Source organism: Lipotes vexillifer, unplaced genomic scaffold (assembly GCF_000442215.2).
Source record: "Lipotes vexillifer unplaced genomic scaffold, Lipotes_vexillifer_v1.1 scaffold496, whole genome shotgun sequence".
Lineage (NCBI taxonomy): Eukaryota > Metazoa > Chordata > Mammalia > Artiodactyla > Lipotidae > Lipotes > Lipotes vexillifer.
In genome coordinates this window covers 5,358,823-5,372,798 of record NW_006786690.1, presented here as the reverse complement: position 1 = coordinate 5,372,798, position 13,976 = coordinate 5,358,823, and the positions used below count along the sequence as shown (strand labels likewise).

General features: G+C 37.5%; 1 protein-coding gene across 2 annotated transcripts in view; it reads right to left on the bottom strand.

Annotated features, from left to right (window-relative positions):
- USP48 (ubiquitin specific peptidase 48) overlaps window positions 1–13,976 on the bottom strand; it is a 71,223-nt gene that overhangs the window by 44,298 nt on the left and 12,949 nt on the right. For both annotated transcript variants that reach the window (XM_007459210.1, XM_007459211.1), the window contains exons 2-8: window positions 11,098–11,218; window positions 9,759–9,915; window positions 6,993–7,120; window positions 6,551–6,675; window positions 5,956–6,064; window positions 2,056–2,189; window positions 1,365–1,447 (exon numbers count right to left, since the gene is read on the bottom strand). In XM_007459210.1, coding sequence (XP_007459272.1) covers window positions 1,365–1,447; window positions 2,056–2,189; window positions 5,956–6,064; window positions 6,551–6,675; window positions 6,993–7,120; window positions 9,759–9,915; window positions 11,098–11,218 — 857 coding nt within the window. The remainder of the gene's footprint in view (window positions 1–1,364; window positions 1,448–2,055; window positions 2,190–5,955; window positions 6,065–6,550; window positions 6,676–6,992; window positions 7,121–9,758; window positions 9,916–11,097; window positions 11,219–13,976) is intronic.

Genomic DNA, 13,976 nt, shown 5'->3' with positions numbered 1-13,976 from the left:
ACCAAAAAAAAAAAAAAAAAAAAAAATTACTTAGTAATCCAACATACAAAAATTATATATACAGCTTTTTTGACCTATTATGGTCAAAGGTTTTCTTTACAATATAAATTGGACAAATATATAATAAATTGAATAATAAGAACTATTCAAAATCATACACTGGAGTCAAGGAAAAGAATAATTTTGGAATTCCCTGGAGGTCCAGGGTTAGGACTGGATGCTTTCACTGCAGTGGCCTGGGGTTCAATCCCTGGTCGGGGAACTAAGATCCTGCAAGCCACACAGCGCACCCAAAAAAAAAAAAAAAAGAAAGGAATACTGTTACACCTCCTAAGAAATCACTAAGCCATCAGGCTTCTCTAATTTCAAATAATTACCTAAACAAAGGAGGCAGGAAGCAAACTACTATGTAAAGTGAACTACTGCTAAAGTTTATTCATTCAGCCAAATACAATAGTAACAAAGTCCAGCAGCAACTTCTACAGTAGTTTCCTCCTTCCACAGGTGTAAATTTTAAACTCCAGTACTGATTAGAGAGCACCATACATTTTAAGGCTTAAATATTTATCACATCACTTCCCCCAACCCCCCCAATCATTTCTGTTGAAGGTTTTACTTCATGGCTTGCTTCTATTTATAAGCTGCCACCAGAACTTTTCTATGGAGACAAAGTTTATGATGTAATTTCTGTATTAAAAATTTCACAAACATTAAGGTCAATCTTAAAAGAGAAGTAAAATGGTCTGTCCAGTACGGGCAGGAGAAACAAAGGGCAAGATGTTTCTTTTCTCTAACAAGAATCATCCTGTTTGGTAAGATGAAGACTACCAAAAGAAAAAGAAGAGTAAGTTATTAGAGACTCTGTCATAGCATCCTACAACTTATCAGTGGTCATATATATAATTATAGCATAAATATTGGAACTAGGCCATCTAATGTTTTTGATAAAATGTTTTTTAAAAACGTGAATGGAGGCAGCTTGGAGACCCTTAATTTTACGAGGAATTACAGATATGGTATTGAGGCTAAGGTAACAAGCCTTGAGTACAGGAACAGTGAAGTATTTTTCATTTTTTATTCTTTTATACCATTAATTATATACTGGGTTGACCAAAAAGTTTGTTCGGGTTTTTCCGTGAATGAACATTTTGGCCAACCCCAATATACATCCATGAACCATCTAATCTTTGTTATGTACTCACTCATAGAAAATCAAAGTAACATATCGGCTCACCTAAAATGCCTTTGTTCTCAAAGATTAGCAAATAAACTTTAGTAGTAAAATGCTACTCTGTACTGAACACAAATAGATCACAAGTTCGTTTCTGAGCATTATAATTATCACTGCTTGGTAAAAATATTACCTTTGTGTTCCACATAAGGCTCCATATCCAAAATTTCTGAGAAGCCAATGTAGGTATTCAGCTTTTTCTTATGTCCAGTTTGCCTAACCAAGAAAAAGCTAATTATATTTATATTTAAAACAACCATAAAACAATGTATAAGGTCTACTGGTTATTTTAATAAACTGGATAGCAGCTAGGTAGATTTCATTTAGCAATCTTGCTCAAAACGTAACACTGTCTTAGAATTGGGCAATAAATAATCAACACCCTAAAAGGTATGAATTTAAAGTGCTAATTCCAAACAGTACATTTCTAGAAGTTTCAGTTTTATTACAAAGGAAACCATACATGTTCCTGCTTTACAGAAGAAATGCACATGTGAAAAAAAATTGCCTGATCTATCTCCATGGGAATGGGGGATGTACTGTAGTGAGTAGAAAATTTACTCAAGTCCTTATACAATAAAACAGAATGTCAAGGAAATTCAGTTCCTACCTAAATGTCTGCTTTTCCTTGGCAGTTTTTAATAATTTTTCAGAATAAAAAATAAGGATTCTCTATTTTTCTAGTTCTTAATTATGACAGGCTGTAACTTTCATCCCCAAATCTTGACTTTCAAATTATAAGCATTTTACTATCTTATCTATGGTAAAATCTGTACATACTAGTCCACAGTGAGCAACAAACACTACGACATGCACATATTTACCTGTCAAAGACAAAACGCATTAGCTGTAAGTTCAGAGTACAAGGAAGACTAAGGAGTCGGATCTTCCTTGTTGCATTCTGTTTGCTTTGACAGTTTTCACAAAAGTATCGATTGTCTCCTTCTAATTTTTCTTCCTGATCAGGAATAAGACACATTAAAAGAAAAGAAAAAAAAGAAAAGATTTTTTTAAGTGATCAACCCTATGATGCAAATTATAATTTCATTTTAGTTAATAGCTTCTATTTCTATTCAAGCTCTTTAAGATCAAGTTATTATAAATAATGAAGGAAACATAAGACTGTATTAGCTTAGCAGTGACATTATTAATTTGTATACAATGATTTAAAACCAATGTTTCTCTTTCCAAAACATATGATTTTAAAAATACTTGACTTTAGATCTTTTCTCCTGATAATCCCAATTCTGGGAATTGTAAGGAAGTAGGTTTAGAAAAGAAATCATAAGGGGCTTCCCTGGTGGCACAGTGGTTAAGAATCCGCCTGCCAATGCAGGGGACTCGGGTTCGAGCCCTGGTCTGGGAAGATCTCACATGCCGTGGAGCAACTAAGCCCGCGAGCCACAACTACTGAAGCCTGTGCACCTAGAGCCCGTGCTCTGCAACAAGAGAAGCCACCGTGATAAGAAGCCCATGCTCGCACACTGCAACGAGTAGCCTCCGCTCACCGCAACTAGAGAAAGCCCATGCGCAGCAATGAAGACCCAACGCAGCCAAAAATAAATAAATTAATTAATTAATTAATTAAAAGAAATCATAGATTACTTTGATGCAGCAAAATTAATTTTAAAACAGTGAAAATGGGCGGAAACTACATATGGGCAATGAATATGAAATTATATATAGAAATTTCAAACACACACACAGTTAAAGTTACTGAACCACATTCATGACACAAAACTAAGAGTGCAGAAAAACGCAATGTTAGAGCTAATGGTGGTTTCTTTTTAAATTTTTCTTTTTTTTTATGCTGACTTTCTGCAGTGTAAAGGGTTTTTTTTATTATGTGTAACATATGCAAAATTATTTAAGTCAATAAATTTTTAAGGAATTTCACATGTTCTGATTCTTTCCACTGACAATCACCTTAGTGATTATTTTAGTGATAATCTCCAAAGTCAAAATCTTCGAGATAAGACAGCCCTTTCAAAAAGAAGTTTTGCTCAATCCACAGCTGTCATGTCAGTCAGTCTTTGATCTCCAATGGAATACGGACACACTTCAAAATTCCCCACCTATAACCTTTGGGATCCAGTTTCCTCAAGCAATTTACTGTAGGACCATGTTTAGGGTCAGGAGATGGATATGCCTGGTTCTGAATTTGACACCCTCTAAAATTGTATTAAGTTCAAATCATATTCATTCCTAAGCTATCACACCCTACAACAGTACAGATCGTTGGGATATGCCAATATCTAAGATTAAAAAAAGTTTGACTGTTAGGTTTTTCACAGTTTACTTGGCAGCTCTTTTTTTTTTTTTTGCGGTACGCGGGCCTCTCACTGTTGTGGCCTCTCCCGTTGTGGAGCACAGGCTCCGGACGCACAGGCCCCGTGGCCATGGCTCACGGGCCCAGCTGCTCCGCGGCACGTGGGATCCTCCCAGTCCGGGACACGAACCCGCATCCCCTGCATCAGCAGGCGGACTCTCAACCACTGCGCCACCAGGGAGGCCCTGGCAGCTGTGGCTTATAGTTAGTTCTTTCCCACAGATGTAATAGGTAGGTAGTTCTATGAGTAAAGGAAACCACAAAGTTACTCTATGAGGCGTTTCCAATGCTGTAGGTTTACAGAAAAAGCTCCATAAGGATAGACCTCAACTTCCTTTATGTTTCTACAACAGCTTTTTGGTACAGATTACACTACAAGACAATAAATACAGTAATACAATACTAGTACCACCACTTTACTTATTTGATCCAGGAAGCCACACTCGCCTATTTACTCAACTCACATCCCCCTCAGCATCTTTGACTAGCTGCTCCCCTGTCTCTCTGATCTCTTAATGTTTGAATGTCCCAGGGTTCAGTCCTTGGTCTTCGTCTCTCTCATGCCCTTGGTGATTTGATCAAGCCCTGACTTCTCCCCTGAACTATACCTATCAAATCTAACATGCCCCACTGCAAATTCCTAATTCCTCTGCCAAGCCTGCTCTTCCCACACTCCTTCACGTCTTAGTTATGCCAACTTTATTATTCCAGTTGCTCAGGACAAAACCTTAGTAATCCCTGACTCCTCTCTTTTTCCCCATATCCAATCTACAATTTTATCAGCTCTACTTTGAAAAAATCCAAACACTGCTTATCACCTCTCCAGCTAACCCTTGGTCCAAGCCACCATCAACTCCTTCTGTCGGCCCTTGCCCCACCATCAGCCTATTCTCAAGACAGCAACCAGAGTTATCCTGTTGAAACAGATTACATCACTCCTATGCATACAGCCCTACATGGTATCTCATCTCACTCAGAGTCAGATTTCCAACAAAGGTCTACCAGGCCCTGTCTGATATGGTCCTTAGTTACCTCCACAATGTCATCTTCTATCATCCTCCCTATGTTTCAACCACACTGACCTCCCTGCTATTCCTCAAACCACCAGGCACATTCTTGTCTCATGCTCTACACTTGCTATTTCATCTGCCCCAGATACTCTTCTCCCCAATTCTTGGATGACTCACTACTCCACTTTCAATCACACTCCACATTCTCCATGTCCCTTCCCTGCTTTAGTTTTCTCCATAGCCCTTATTACAGTTGACACACTAGATGTTTTACTTCCATTTATTTTATTGTCCGTCACTGGTCCCCATACCACTGTCACTATAAGCTTCTTAAAGGCAAAAATGTCTGTTTTGTTCCATATGGTTATTCCCAACAGCTGAAACACTGCCTGAACATGTAAGCACTCAATATTTAGCTGAATGAACCCAATAAATGAGAACTTCAAGCATTCTAATGGTTGTGCTAAAGGAGGAGGAAAAGTACAAAATTATTTTAAGAAAGGAAGCTATATAATAAGCTCACCTATCAATACCATGCTATGTGTCTGCTCCTACATGATAACAAAGGCTGCCTCTTAGCAACTTTTCCACTCCGAACAAAGGGGAACCATTTCCCTGTCTCTGCATAAATCTAAATATACAAAGAGGGACTTCCCTGGCTGTCCAGTGGTTAAGGATCCGTGCTCCCAACGCATGGTGCACGGGTTCAATCCCTTGTTGGGGAAGCAAGATCCCACATGCCGCCTGGTGTGGCCAAAATAAACACACATACACACACACACAGATATGGAGTGGAGAGGCTGAAGAATGGCCGTATTTGATGTAAAAAAATATTTGCATTCAACACTGTCTAGTTCTCATTAAATGAAAAAGTAAATTAACCTTATGGTAACATCACTTATATTTTCTTACTCTTTACACCCCAATCACACGAGTTTTTGCACATACATAACTCTACATATAAAATAAACTGAAACAGTCAAAAATTATTATTATTATTATTTTTTTGCGGTACACGGGCCTCTCACTGTTGTGGCCTCTCCTGTTGCGGAGCACAGGCTCTGGACGCACAGGCCCAGCGGCCATGGCTCACGGGCCCAGCCTCTCCGCAGCATGTGGTATCTTCCCGGACCGGGGCACGAACCCATGTCCCCTGCATCAGCAGGTGGACTCTCAACCACTGCGCCACCAGGGAAGCCCCAAAAATTATTTTAAATGCAGCCTACTTTAATATTTTATAATTTAAAAAGTCTCTTCTACATCATTACATAAACAGAGACACTCGTATGTAGAAAAAGTTGAAATGATGAATTTATTCATAAAATCAAAGACATTCAGAATAGTGTTAATGAGCAGAAACAACATATATGCCAACATCTGAATACCTTCAAAAATTCTGAGATACAATCTGTTAACTGTTTGTGGCCTTGGATATTTAACTCCAGTTCATAAAACTTTGATAAAAGCTTAGATTCTCTGCCACACTGATTGCACCTATAATAAAGCAGAGTGATAAAATTAAGATCAGAGTGGGAAAAGCAATAACGTTCTACTGTACTACATCCTGGAAATACACAAAGAAGCATTTATTACCTTAATTCTGTCATAGAAATTATCTACACTATGTATATTCAAAAAAATAAAAACAAAGTGATTGATGAGGCCATGCATTTTATGCTTAGGATAAAGTTTAAGAGTTGTTTTACTTTTAGTACTCCAGCAGGCTCCAATCTCATGCTTTCAGCCCAGACCACAGCCATGAAATAAACAGCAAGAGCTCAACCACAGTTCCCAACACCTGGATGGGTTCAACTGCAATTATCTAGTCAGTTGTTTACATGTTCCCATGGAAACGTATTACTATAAATACTTCAGGTCCCATGACAGGCCACTAAATCCATAACCTGGAACTGAACCAGAAGACACAGAAGCAACCGCTTTAGAATAAAATGTATGATGAAAAAGTGGAAACACACTTACACAGTTACATAAGCATATTCCCCACAGAACTGCTGTTGCACAATGTTCCTCACATCAGGATTCTTTTGTTTAGACAAAGTATCTTCCAAAAGAGACATAAAGAGCTTTGAAAATTCTTGGGCATCCTACAATACAGGTTTGGGTTAATAAAAAGAAAAAAAAAATCATACCTTGCTTTTCAATTTCTGTTACAAATAGTAATAAGTAAAATAATCCAGAAATTATCTGTACTTTGAACTTAGCATTTTGGAACAAGGACTAGAGCTATGCTGGATCAGTTTGTGCCCACATATGGATTTTCAGAAATGAGATCAAGGAAAATGTATAATATACTGAACAGTAAATAAAATAGGAAAAAATTAATTTTTAAAAATTTCTTCATTTCTTTCTATAAAGATTGTAAGGAATGCTTTTTATATTTAAAAAAATAAAAGGTTCTTACCTGCTGCTGCCCTGTGTCCAAGCCCAAAGCTTTAACAAATCCCGATGGATCAATGTATCGCCTATTACTGTTTTGCAACAAGGCAAATAAGTACTGGAGATGCTCACAAATTGTTTGAGGCTCATAATCTATTAAAGAAATGTTTGTTCTTTTAAAAACTGCTACTTTTTAAAAATATGTACTCCGCATGAGAACGTAATTATAATTAAACACCCTTATATCCAAACTATAATAATGTTTTATTATAGTTTTAAAACTTTAAAAGAAATCAGTAATCACATCTTTTGGAAGTCATGAGGCAGCCATGACTGTCTATATGCATCCCCTAAAGGCAAGAGGCTATACATATGTTACAACAACAATCGCAATCATGACTATGGCTTCTAGAGTGTCAAATCACACCGAAACATCCATTCCAGTAATAAAAACCATACACTATATTTACTATTTGCATTAAATGGCCAAATACTTTAATATAATCTCATTAATGTGAACTTGCCACAAACAGAGCAAATGACAACAATCTCAAGCACACTGATTCAAACTTGCATGAACGATATAACAATTTACTGTTAAAAATCTTAAAATTTAGTTTCAAGTTTTAGTGAGTTCGGAGAAGGTATGAAAATAGGAAGCATGAATCTCAAGAGCCCTAAAAGATTTGTGTATTCTCTTCTGTGCCAGTTATCGATTAATTGCCTCTCAGCTCCAAATCCACCCTTCTTTGCTTGCTCTGTGCTAAGAGATGAGCTCTGCAAAGATTCCTCCTTTGCCAGCTAGTGTAAAGTTGAGTCTTGTCAGTAGAGGGCGCTCCAGGGTTCCACTCCGTGTGTCACCAGGCTCTGTGGGCTCCCTCAGCCAGCAGTGGCCAGCAGCTTCTTCCGGCACCTCCTCTGGTAGCTTCAGTGGGATGCCTCTTGTGAGGCATTTCCTCCTGAATGACCACCCTGTGAATGACCTCCTGGACACTCTCTGCAAGAGATTCCAAGGCCCAGTACCTCTCTGAGGACAGTTTCCAGCAAGGAAACCCACTGAGGCATCTCAGCACCTTCTTGGCCATCCAGTGAGCTCAGGCAGGCAGTGCTTTCTCCAGTGAGGTCTGGATCTCAGGCCTGGTCAGTGGGGGTGTGGGACTCCTTCTGTATTCTTTTTCAGCCCTTGGGGTAGTGGCTGCTCCCCTATCTGCTATATCTGTGTTTTTTTCAAGTCCTCTTTAATTCTTACTAACCAATTCCCCTATTATACTCTAATTTCCTATTAATAATTTTTTGTCAGTTCAAATCGTTGTGTAGTTTGTCTCCTGACTGGTCTGAATGGTTTACCTCTTTACTACCAATTGTGACTCACCAATTGTGGAAAGGAAGAGTCAATAGTTCATTTGTAAAATAAAGATAAAAATCTTACTTCCTGGGGTGCAGGGGCTTTACATGATGTTAAAAGCCCTTCAAGTAAGTTTGTATCTACTCCAACTTTCTTATTTTACAGATTAGATACTACATGAGATCTTAAATAACTTGTCCTCTGCTGGTTTTCCTATCTGTAAAATAAGGGAGTAGTGGAGCTGGGTCTAGAACTCAAGTCCCATCATTTCCAACACAAACCCTTCTCACTACACTGCACTGTGTCTGCTAATAGCACCAGAAATGCACACTCTTATCCGAGAACAAGGTTAAGGGCTTTGGTGAAATAGTAAAATCTAAGTGTTTAGATACTAAAAAAACAAAACAAAACAAAAAACACTTCTCTTGAAGATACATATTAAAACCACAATATCCAAAGGTGGCCATGGTACATCATTTTACAAAATAGACATTTAGTTTCCACTTGTTATTTAGCTATCTTCTCATTGGTAAATTTATACTTCAGCAAAAACAATGCTAAAACTTAAAAATGATCCATTTTCCATTACTCATCCTTTACATACACTAATTCTTTAAACATCAATACCTTCTATACTATTAATCTAGATTTAAATATTCAGAACTATAGGAATAAAGCTTTAGGGAAACAAACTTAAGAATTTTTAAGCACTGTTTTGAACTGTTAACAAGGACCAAAAGTATTACCATTATCGAAAGAGCAGCAAGAAAGAAGATGTGGGACTTAGGAACCCTATCTTTTCTCTCTCAGAGCCAAAGACATGAGCTGTGTGCCCAAGTCAGATCACATAAAAGACAGCACAGGATTTACAAGCGAGAACAAGAGTCAACGGTTCCCAACCTGGAGCTCCTACACCTGTGTAATCTTATACTCACTTCCCTCTATCCCCCAGCTTTGAGAAGAAGAAAAAGCTGGTCATTCCATGGAAGTTCCATCTCAAAGAGAATAATTTCTAAATAGAAATATCAATTAGGAATAACAATCCACATATTATGCATAAAAAAACTAAATAATTCCACTAGAACAGTTTGAAACTGATTTCTAAATTTGCAATGAGTGTAGTCGCATACTAGTAGCTTGCTTTGCCAAGCTTGGTTAATTTAATCTTAATTTTAGAGGGTATTTTGTAAATCAGCCTATTTGGGAATCAAGACAAAAGGCTGTGGGTACACTGAAGTATTTATTAAGTCTCTCAAACTAGGCAAAAGAGTAACATTGTCTGCTTTACTGACTGATTTCTCTCAATCACTAGACTTTAATGGACTGCAATCACAGTGTATTACAGAGGGAAACTGTAGGTGAAGTTTCCTCTACATGGTTGGTTCAAAGTGGTCTAGCTAGCAAAAAGCTCAGCAGTAAGCCCTCCCCATCCCCATCCCCACTCACCTTTCTCTTCTTGGATACCATCTCCCATCATGTAGTCACTACAGGTGCTTGGACATAAGTAGAGCGCCTGCCGAAGCTCCAGGTTAAGAAACCACACTTGAAGAAATGTGTTGACATAACAAGTAGCTCCAAGGTTAGTGAGGCCCACAAATGAGTTCTACGAAGACACAAAATTTACAATTATAAAACCAGTTTCCCCTTAAATAAAAAAATTATGAGAAGTATGTTGTTTTTTTTTTTTGCATTACGTGGGCTTCTCACTGCTGTGGCCTCTCCCATCGCGGAGCACAGGCTCTGGACGCGCAGGCTAAGCGGCCATGGCCCACGGGCCCAGCCGCTCCGCGGCACCCGCGGCACATGGGATCTTCCCGGACCGGGGCATGAACCCGCGTCCCCTGCATCGGCAGGTGGACTCCCAACCACTGCACCACCAGGGAAGCCCAAGAAGTATTTATTTTAAATTTGATTAAAAATGTGCTAAACTGCCTCAACCACTAAACACTGTGAGCCTCTCTCAGGAAAGGTTAGGGCATAATTATCATGAAAGCCCCATTTGGGTTGACTGTGGGAGTGGGGAAAAACTTAGGACAGCATCTCTAGTCTTCTCCATCCACTTAAATCTAAGCTTAGAGAACAGTTGGCTCTAGGAAACATCAATTTAAAACATATGTACATAGGTTTTTCATTTGCTATATTCCTAAGAGCCCAGCATTCAGCAGAATGACAAAGTGAAACTTCCAGAAAAGTTCCTTTTTATCCTATAGATCTGGGAGATGGGGGGGATGGAGGGAGTTAGTTGCAATTTTTTCCAAAGATAAGGCTGAGAATTCCTGAACTTACAAAGAATCGTTCTTTTTAAGAGAGAAAATACCTATACAGGTGACTACTTTGTAAACGCCAGGCTTTATCATTAGAAAGTATTAATGTGCATTACCATTAAAAAAAAAAAAAAAGGTAAAACTTCTGTTGTATGTATAATATGTAAAAATACAAGCCCAAGAAAGCAGAGTAATATCATTGAGAGCTTGTTCCCTGGATTTACCACCTCCTTTAAAGAGACTTAAAAAGAGCTCAAAATAAAACATGCTATGTTAAAGCAAACATAGAGTCAGCATTGAACTAAAACTATTATTTAAAAGGCTTACTGGATTACATAGCTACCTGTTTTAAAGCATACCATTAAGAACTGTTCCAATTCAAGTGGTTTAGAGTCTTAAATTCCACTACTGATCTTAAAGCTGCTTAGGTAACCTGAAATCAGTAATGGTTTCTGATCATAGGCACAAAATAAAACACACAAGAATGCCATATAGAAATCTCTTAAAAAATGATGGCTTACCTTTTTTCTCCTCTCACAGTTGGGGTCATCAATGTTATGAAAACTATTTTCATCTATTTCTCCTAACCAAATGTGCTCACCAATACCAACCAAGCAATTCGGATTTCCTTTGCAGTTTCGTCTATGAAAAAATATTGTATGATTAAAAAATACCATAGTTCCATGGTAAAGAAATATGCAAATTAAAACTATAATGATACCATTTTTTAATTCTATTTCTCATCTATTACATTAGCAAAACTGAGAAAGCATAATATCACACCCAGTTTGTGAGGCTGTGGGGAAACAGAACTCATCTACTGCTGATGAGAATGCCAACTGGTAGGACTCTTTACAGAAGGGAATTTTGCAATTGCTAACAAATCTACATACACACCTACTTTTTGACCTATCCATTTCACTTCTAAGAATTCATCCTGAAGATGGACCTCCAACAGTGCAAAAACACATACACTAGGTCATTCATTACAGCATTGTTTGTGATTGCAAAATCCTGGAAACGACCCAAATGACCAAACATAATGGAGTACCAAACAACTGCGACAGGAAAAACACATGATGATCTCTGTGAACTGATGTAATTTCTAAGATATATTAATGAGCAAAAATCAAAGTGCAAGAGCGTTATCTATAGCATGCCATTTTTTATGTTAAGAAAGATGAAGAAATAAATAAATGTAATAATGAAATAAATGTAAATGGACTAAATGCTCCCACCAAAAGACACAGATTGGCTGAATGGATAAAAAAACAAGACGCATATATTTGCTGTCTACAAGAGACCCACTTCAGACCTAGAGACACATACAGACTGAAAGTAAGGGGATGGAAAAAGGTATTTCATGCAAATGGAAACCAAAAGAAAGCTGGAGTAGCAATTCTCATATCAGACAAAATAGACTTTAAAATAAAGACTATTAGAAGAGACAAAGTAGGACACTACATAATGATCAAGGGATCGATCCAAGAAGATGTAACAAATGTAAATATTTATGCACCCAACATAGGAGCACCTCAATACATAAGGCAAATACTAAGAGCCATAAAAGGGGAAATCAACAGTAACACATTCATAGTAGGGGACTTTAACACCCTACTTTCACCAATGGACAAATCATCCAAAATGAAGATAAATAAAGAAACCCAAGCTTTAAATGATACATTAAACAAGATGGACTTAATTGATATTTATAGGACATTCCATCCAAAAACAACAGAATACACATTTTTCTCTAGTGCTCATGGAACATTCTCTAGGATAGATCATATCTTGGGCCACAAATCAAGCCTTGGTAAATTTAAGAAAATTGAAATTGTATCAAGTATCTTTTCCGACCACAACGCTATGAGACTAGAATCAATTACAGGAAAAAGATCTGTAAAAAATACAAACACATGGAGGCTAAACAATACACTACTTAATAACGAAGTGATCACTGAAGAAATCAAAGAGGAAATTAAAAAATACCTAGAAACAAATGACAATGGAGATACAACGACCCAAAACCTATGGGATGCAGCAAAAGCAGTTCTAAGAGGGAAGTTTATAGCAATACAAGCCCACCTTAAGAAGCAGGAAACATCTCGAATAAACAACCTAACCTTGCACCTCAAGCAATTAGAGAAAGAAGAACAAAAAAACCCCAGAGTTAGCAGAAGGAAAGAAATCATAAAAATCAGATCAGAAATAAATGAAAAAGAAATGAAGGAAACAATAGCAAAGATCAATAAAACTAAAAGCTGGTTCTTTGAGAAGATTAACAAAATTGATAAACCATTAGCCAGACTCATCAAGAAAATAAGGGAGAAGACTCAAATCAATAGAATCAGAAATGAAAAAGGAGAAGTAACAACTGACACTGCAGAAATACAAAAAATCATGAGGGATTACTACAAGCAACTCTATGCCAATAAAATGGACAATCTGGAAGAAATGGACAAATTCTTAGAGGCACAACCTGCCAAGACTGAATCAGGAAGAAAGAGAAAATATGAACAGACTAATCACAAGAACTGAAATTGAAACTGTGATTAAAAATCTTCCAACAAACAAAAGCCCAGGACCAGATGGCTAAACAGGCGAATTCTATCAAACTAAATTAGAGAAGAGTTAACACCTATCCTTCTCAAACTCTTCCAAAATATAGCAGAGGGAGGAACACTCCCCAACTCATTCTACGAGGCCACCATCACCCTGATTCCAAAACCAGACAAGGATGTCACAAAGAAAGAAAACTACAGGCCAATATCACTGATGAACATAGATGCAAAAATCCTCAACAAAATACTAGCAGACAGAATGCAACAGCACATTAAATGGATCATACACCATGATCAAGTGGGGTTTACTCCAGGAATGCAAGCATTCTTCAATATACACAAATCAAAGTGATACACCAGATTAACAAATTGAAGGAGAAAAACCATATGATCATCTCAATAGATGCAGAGAAAGCTTTTGACAAAATTCAACACCCATTTATGATAAAAACCCTGCAGAAAGTAGGCATAGAAGGAACTTTCCTCAACATAATAAAGGCCATATATGACAAACCCACAGCCAACATTGTCCTCAATGGTGAAAAACTGAAAGCATTTCCACTAAGATCAGGAACAAGACAAGGCTGCCCACTCTCACCACTCTTATTCAACATAGTTTTGGAAGTTTTAGCCACAGCAATCAGAGAAGAAAAGGAAATAAAAGGAATCCAAAGCTGAAAAGAAGAAGTAAAGCTGTCACTATTTGCAGATGACATGATACTATACACAGAGAATGCTAAAGATGCTACCAGAAAGCTACTAGAGCTAATCAATGAATTTGGTAAAGTAGCAGGATACAAAATTAATGCACAGAAATCTCTGGCATTCCTATATACTAA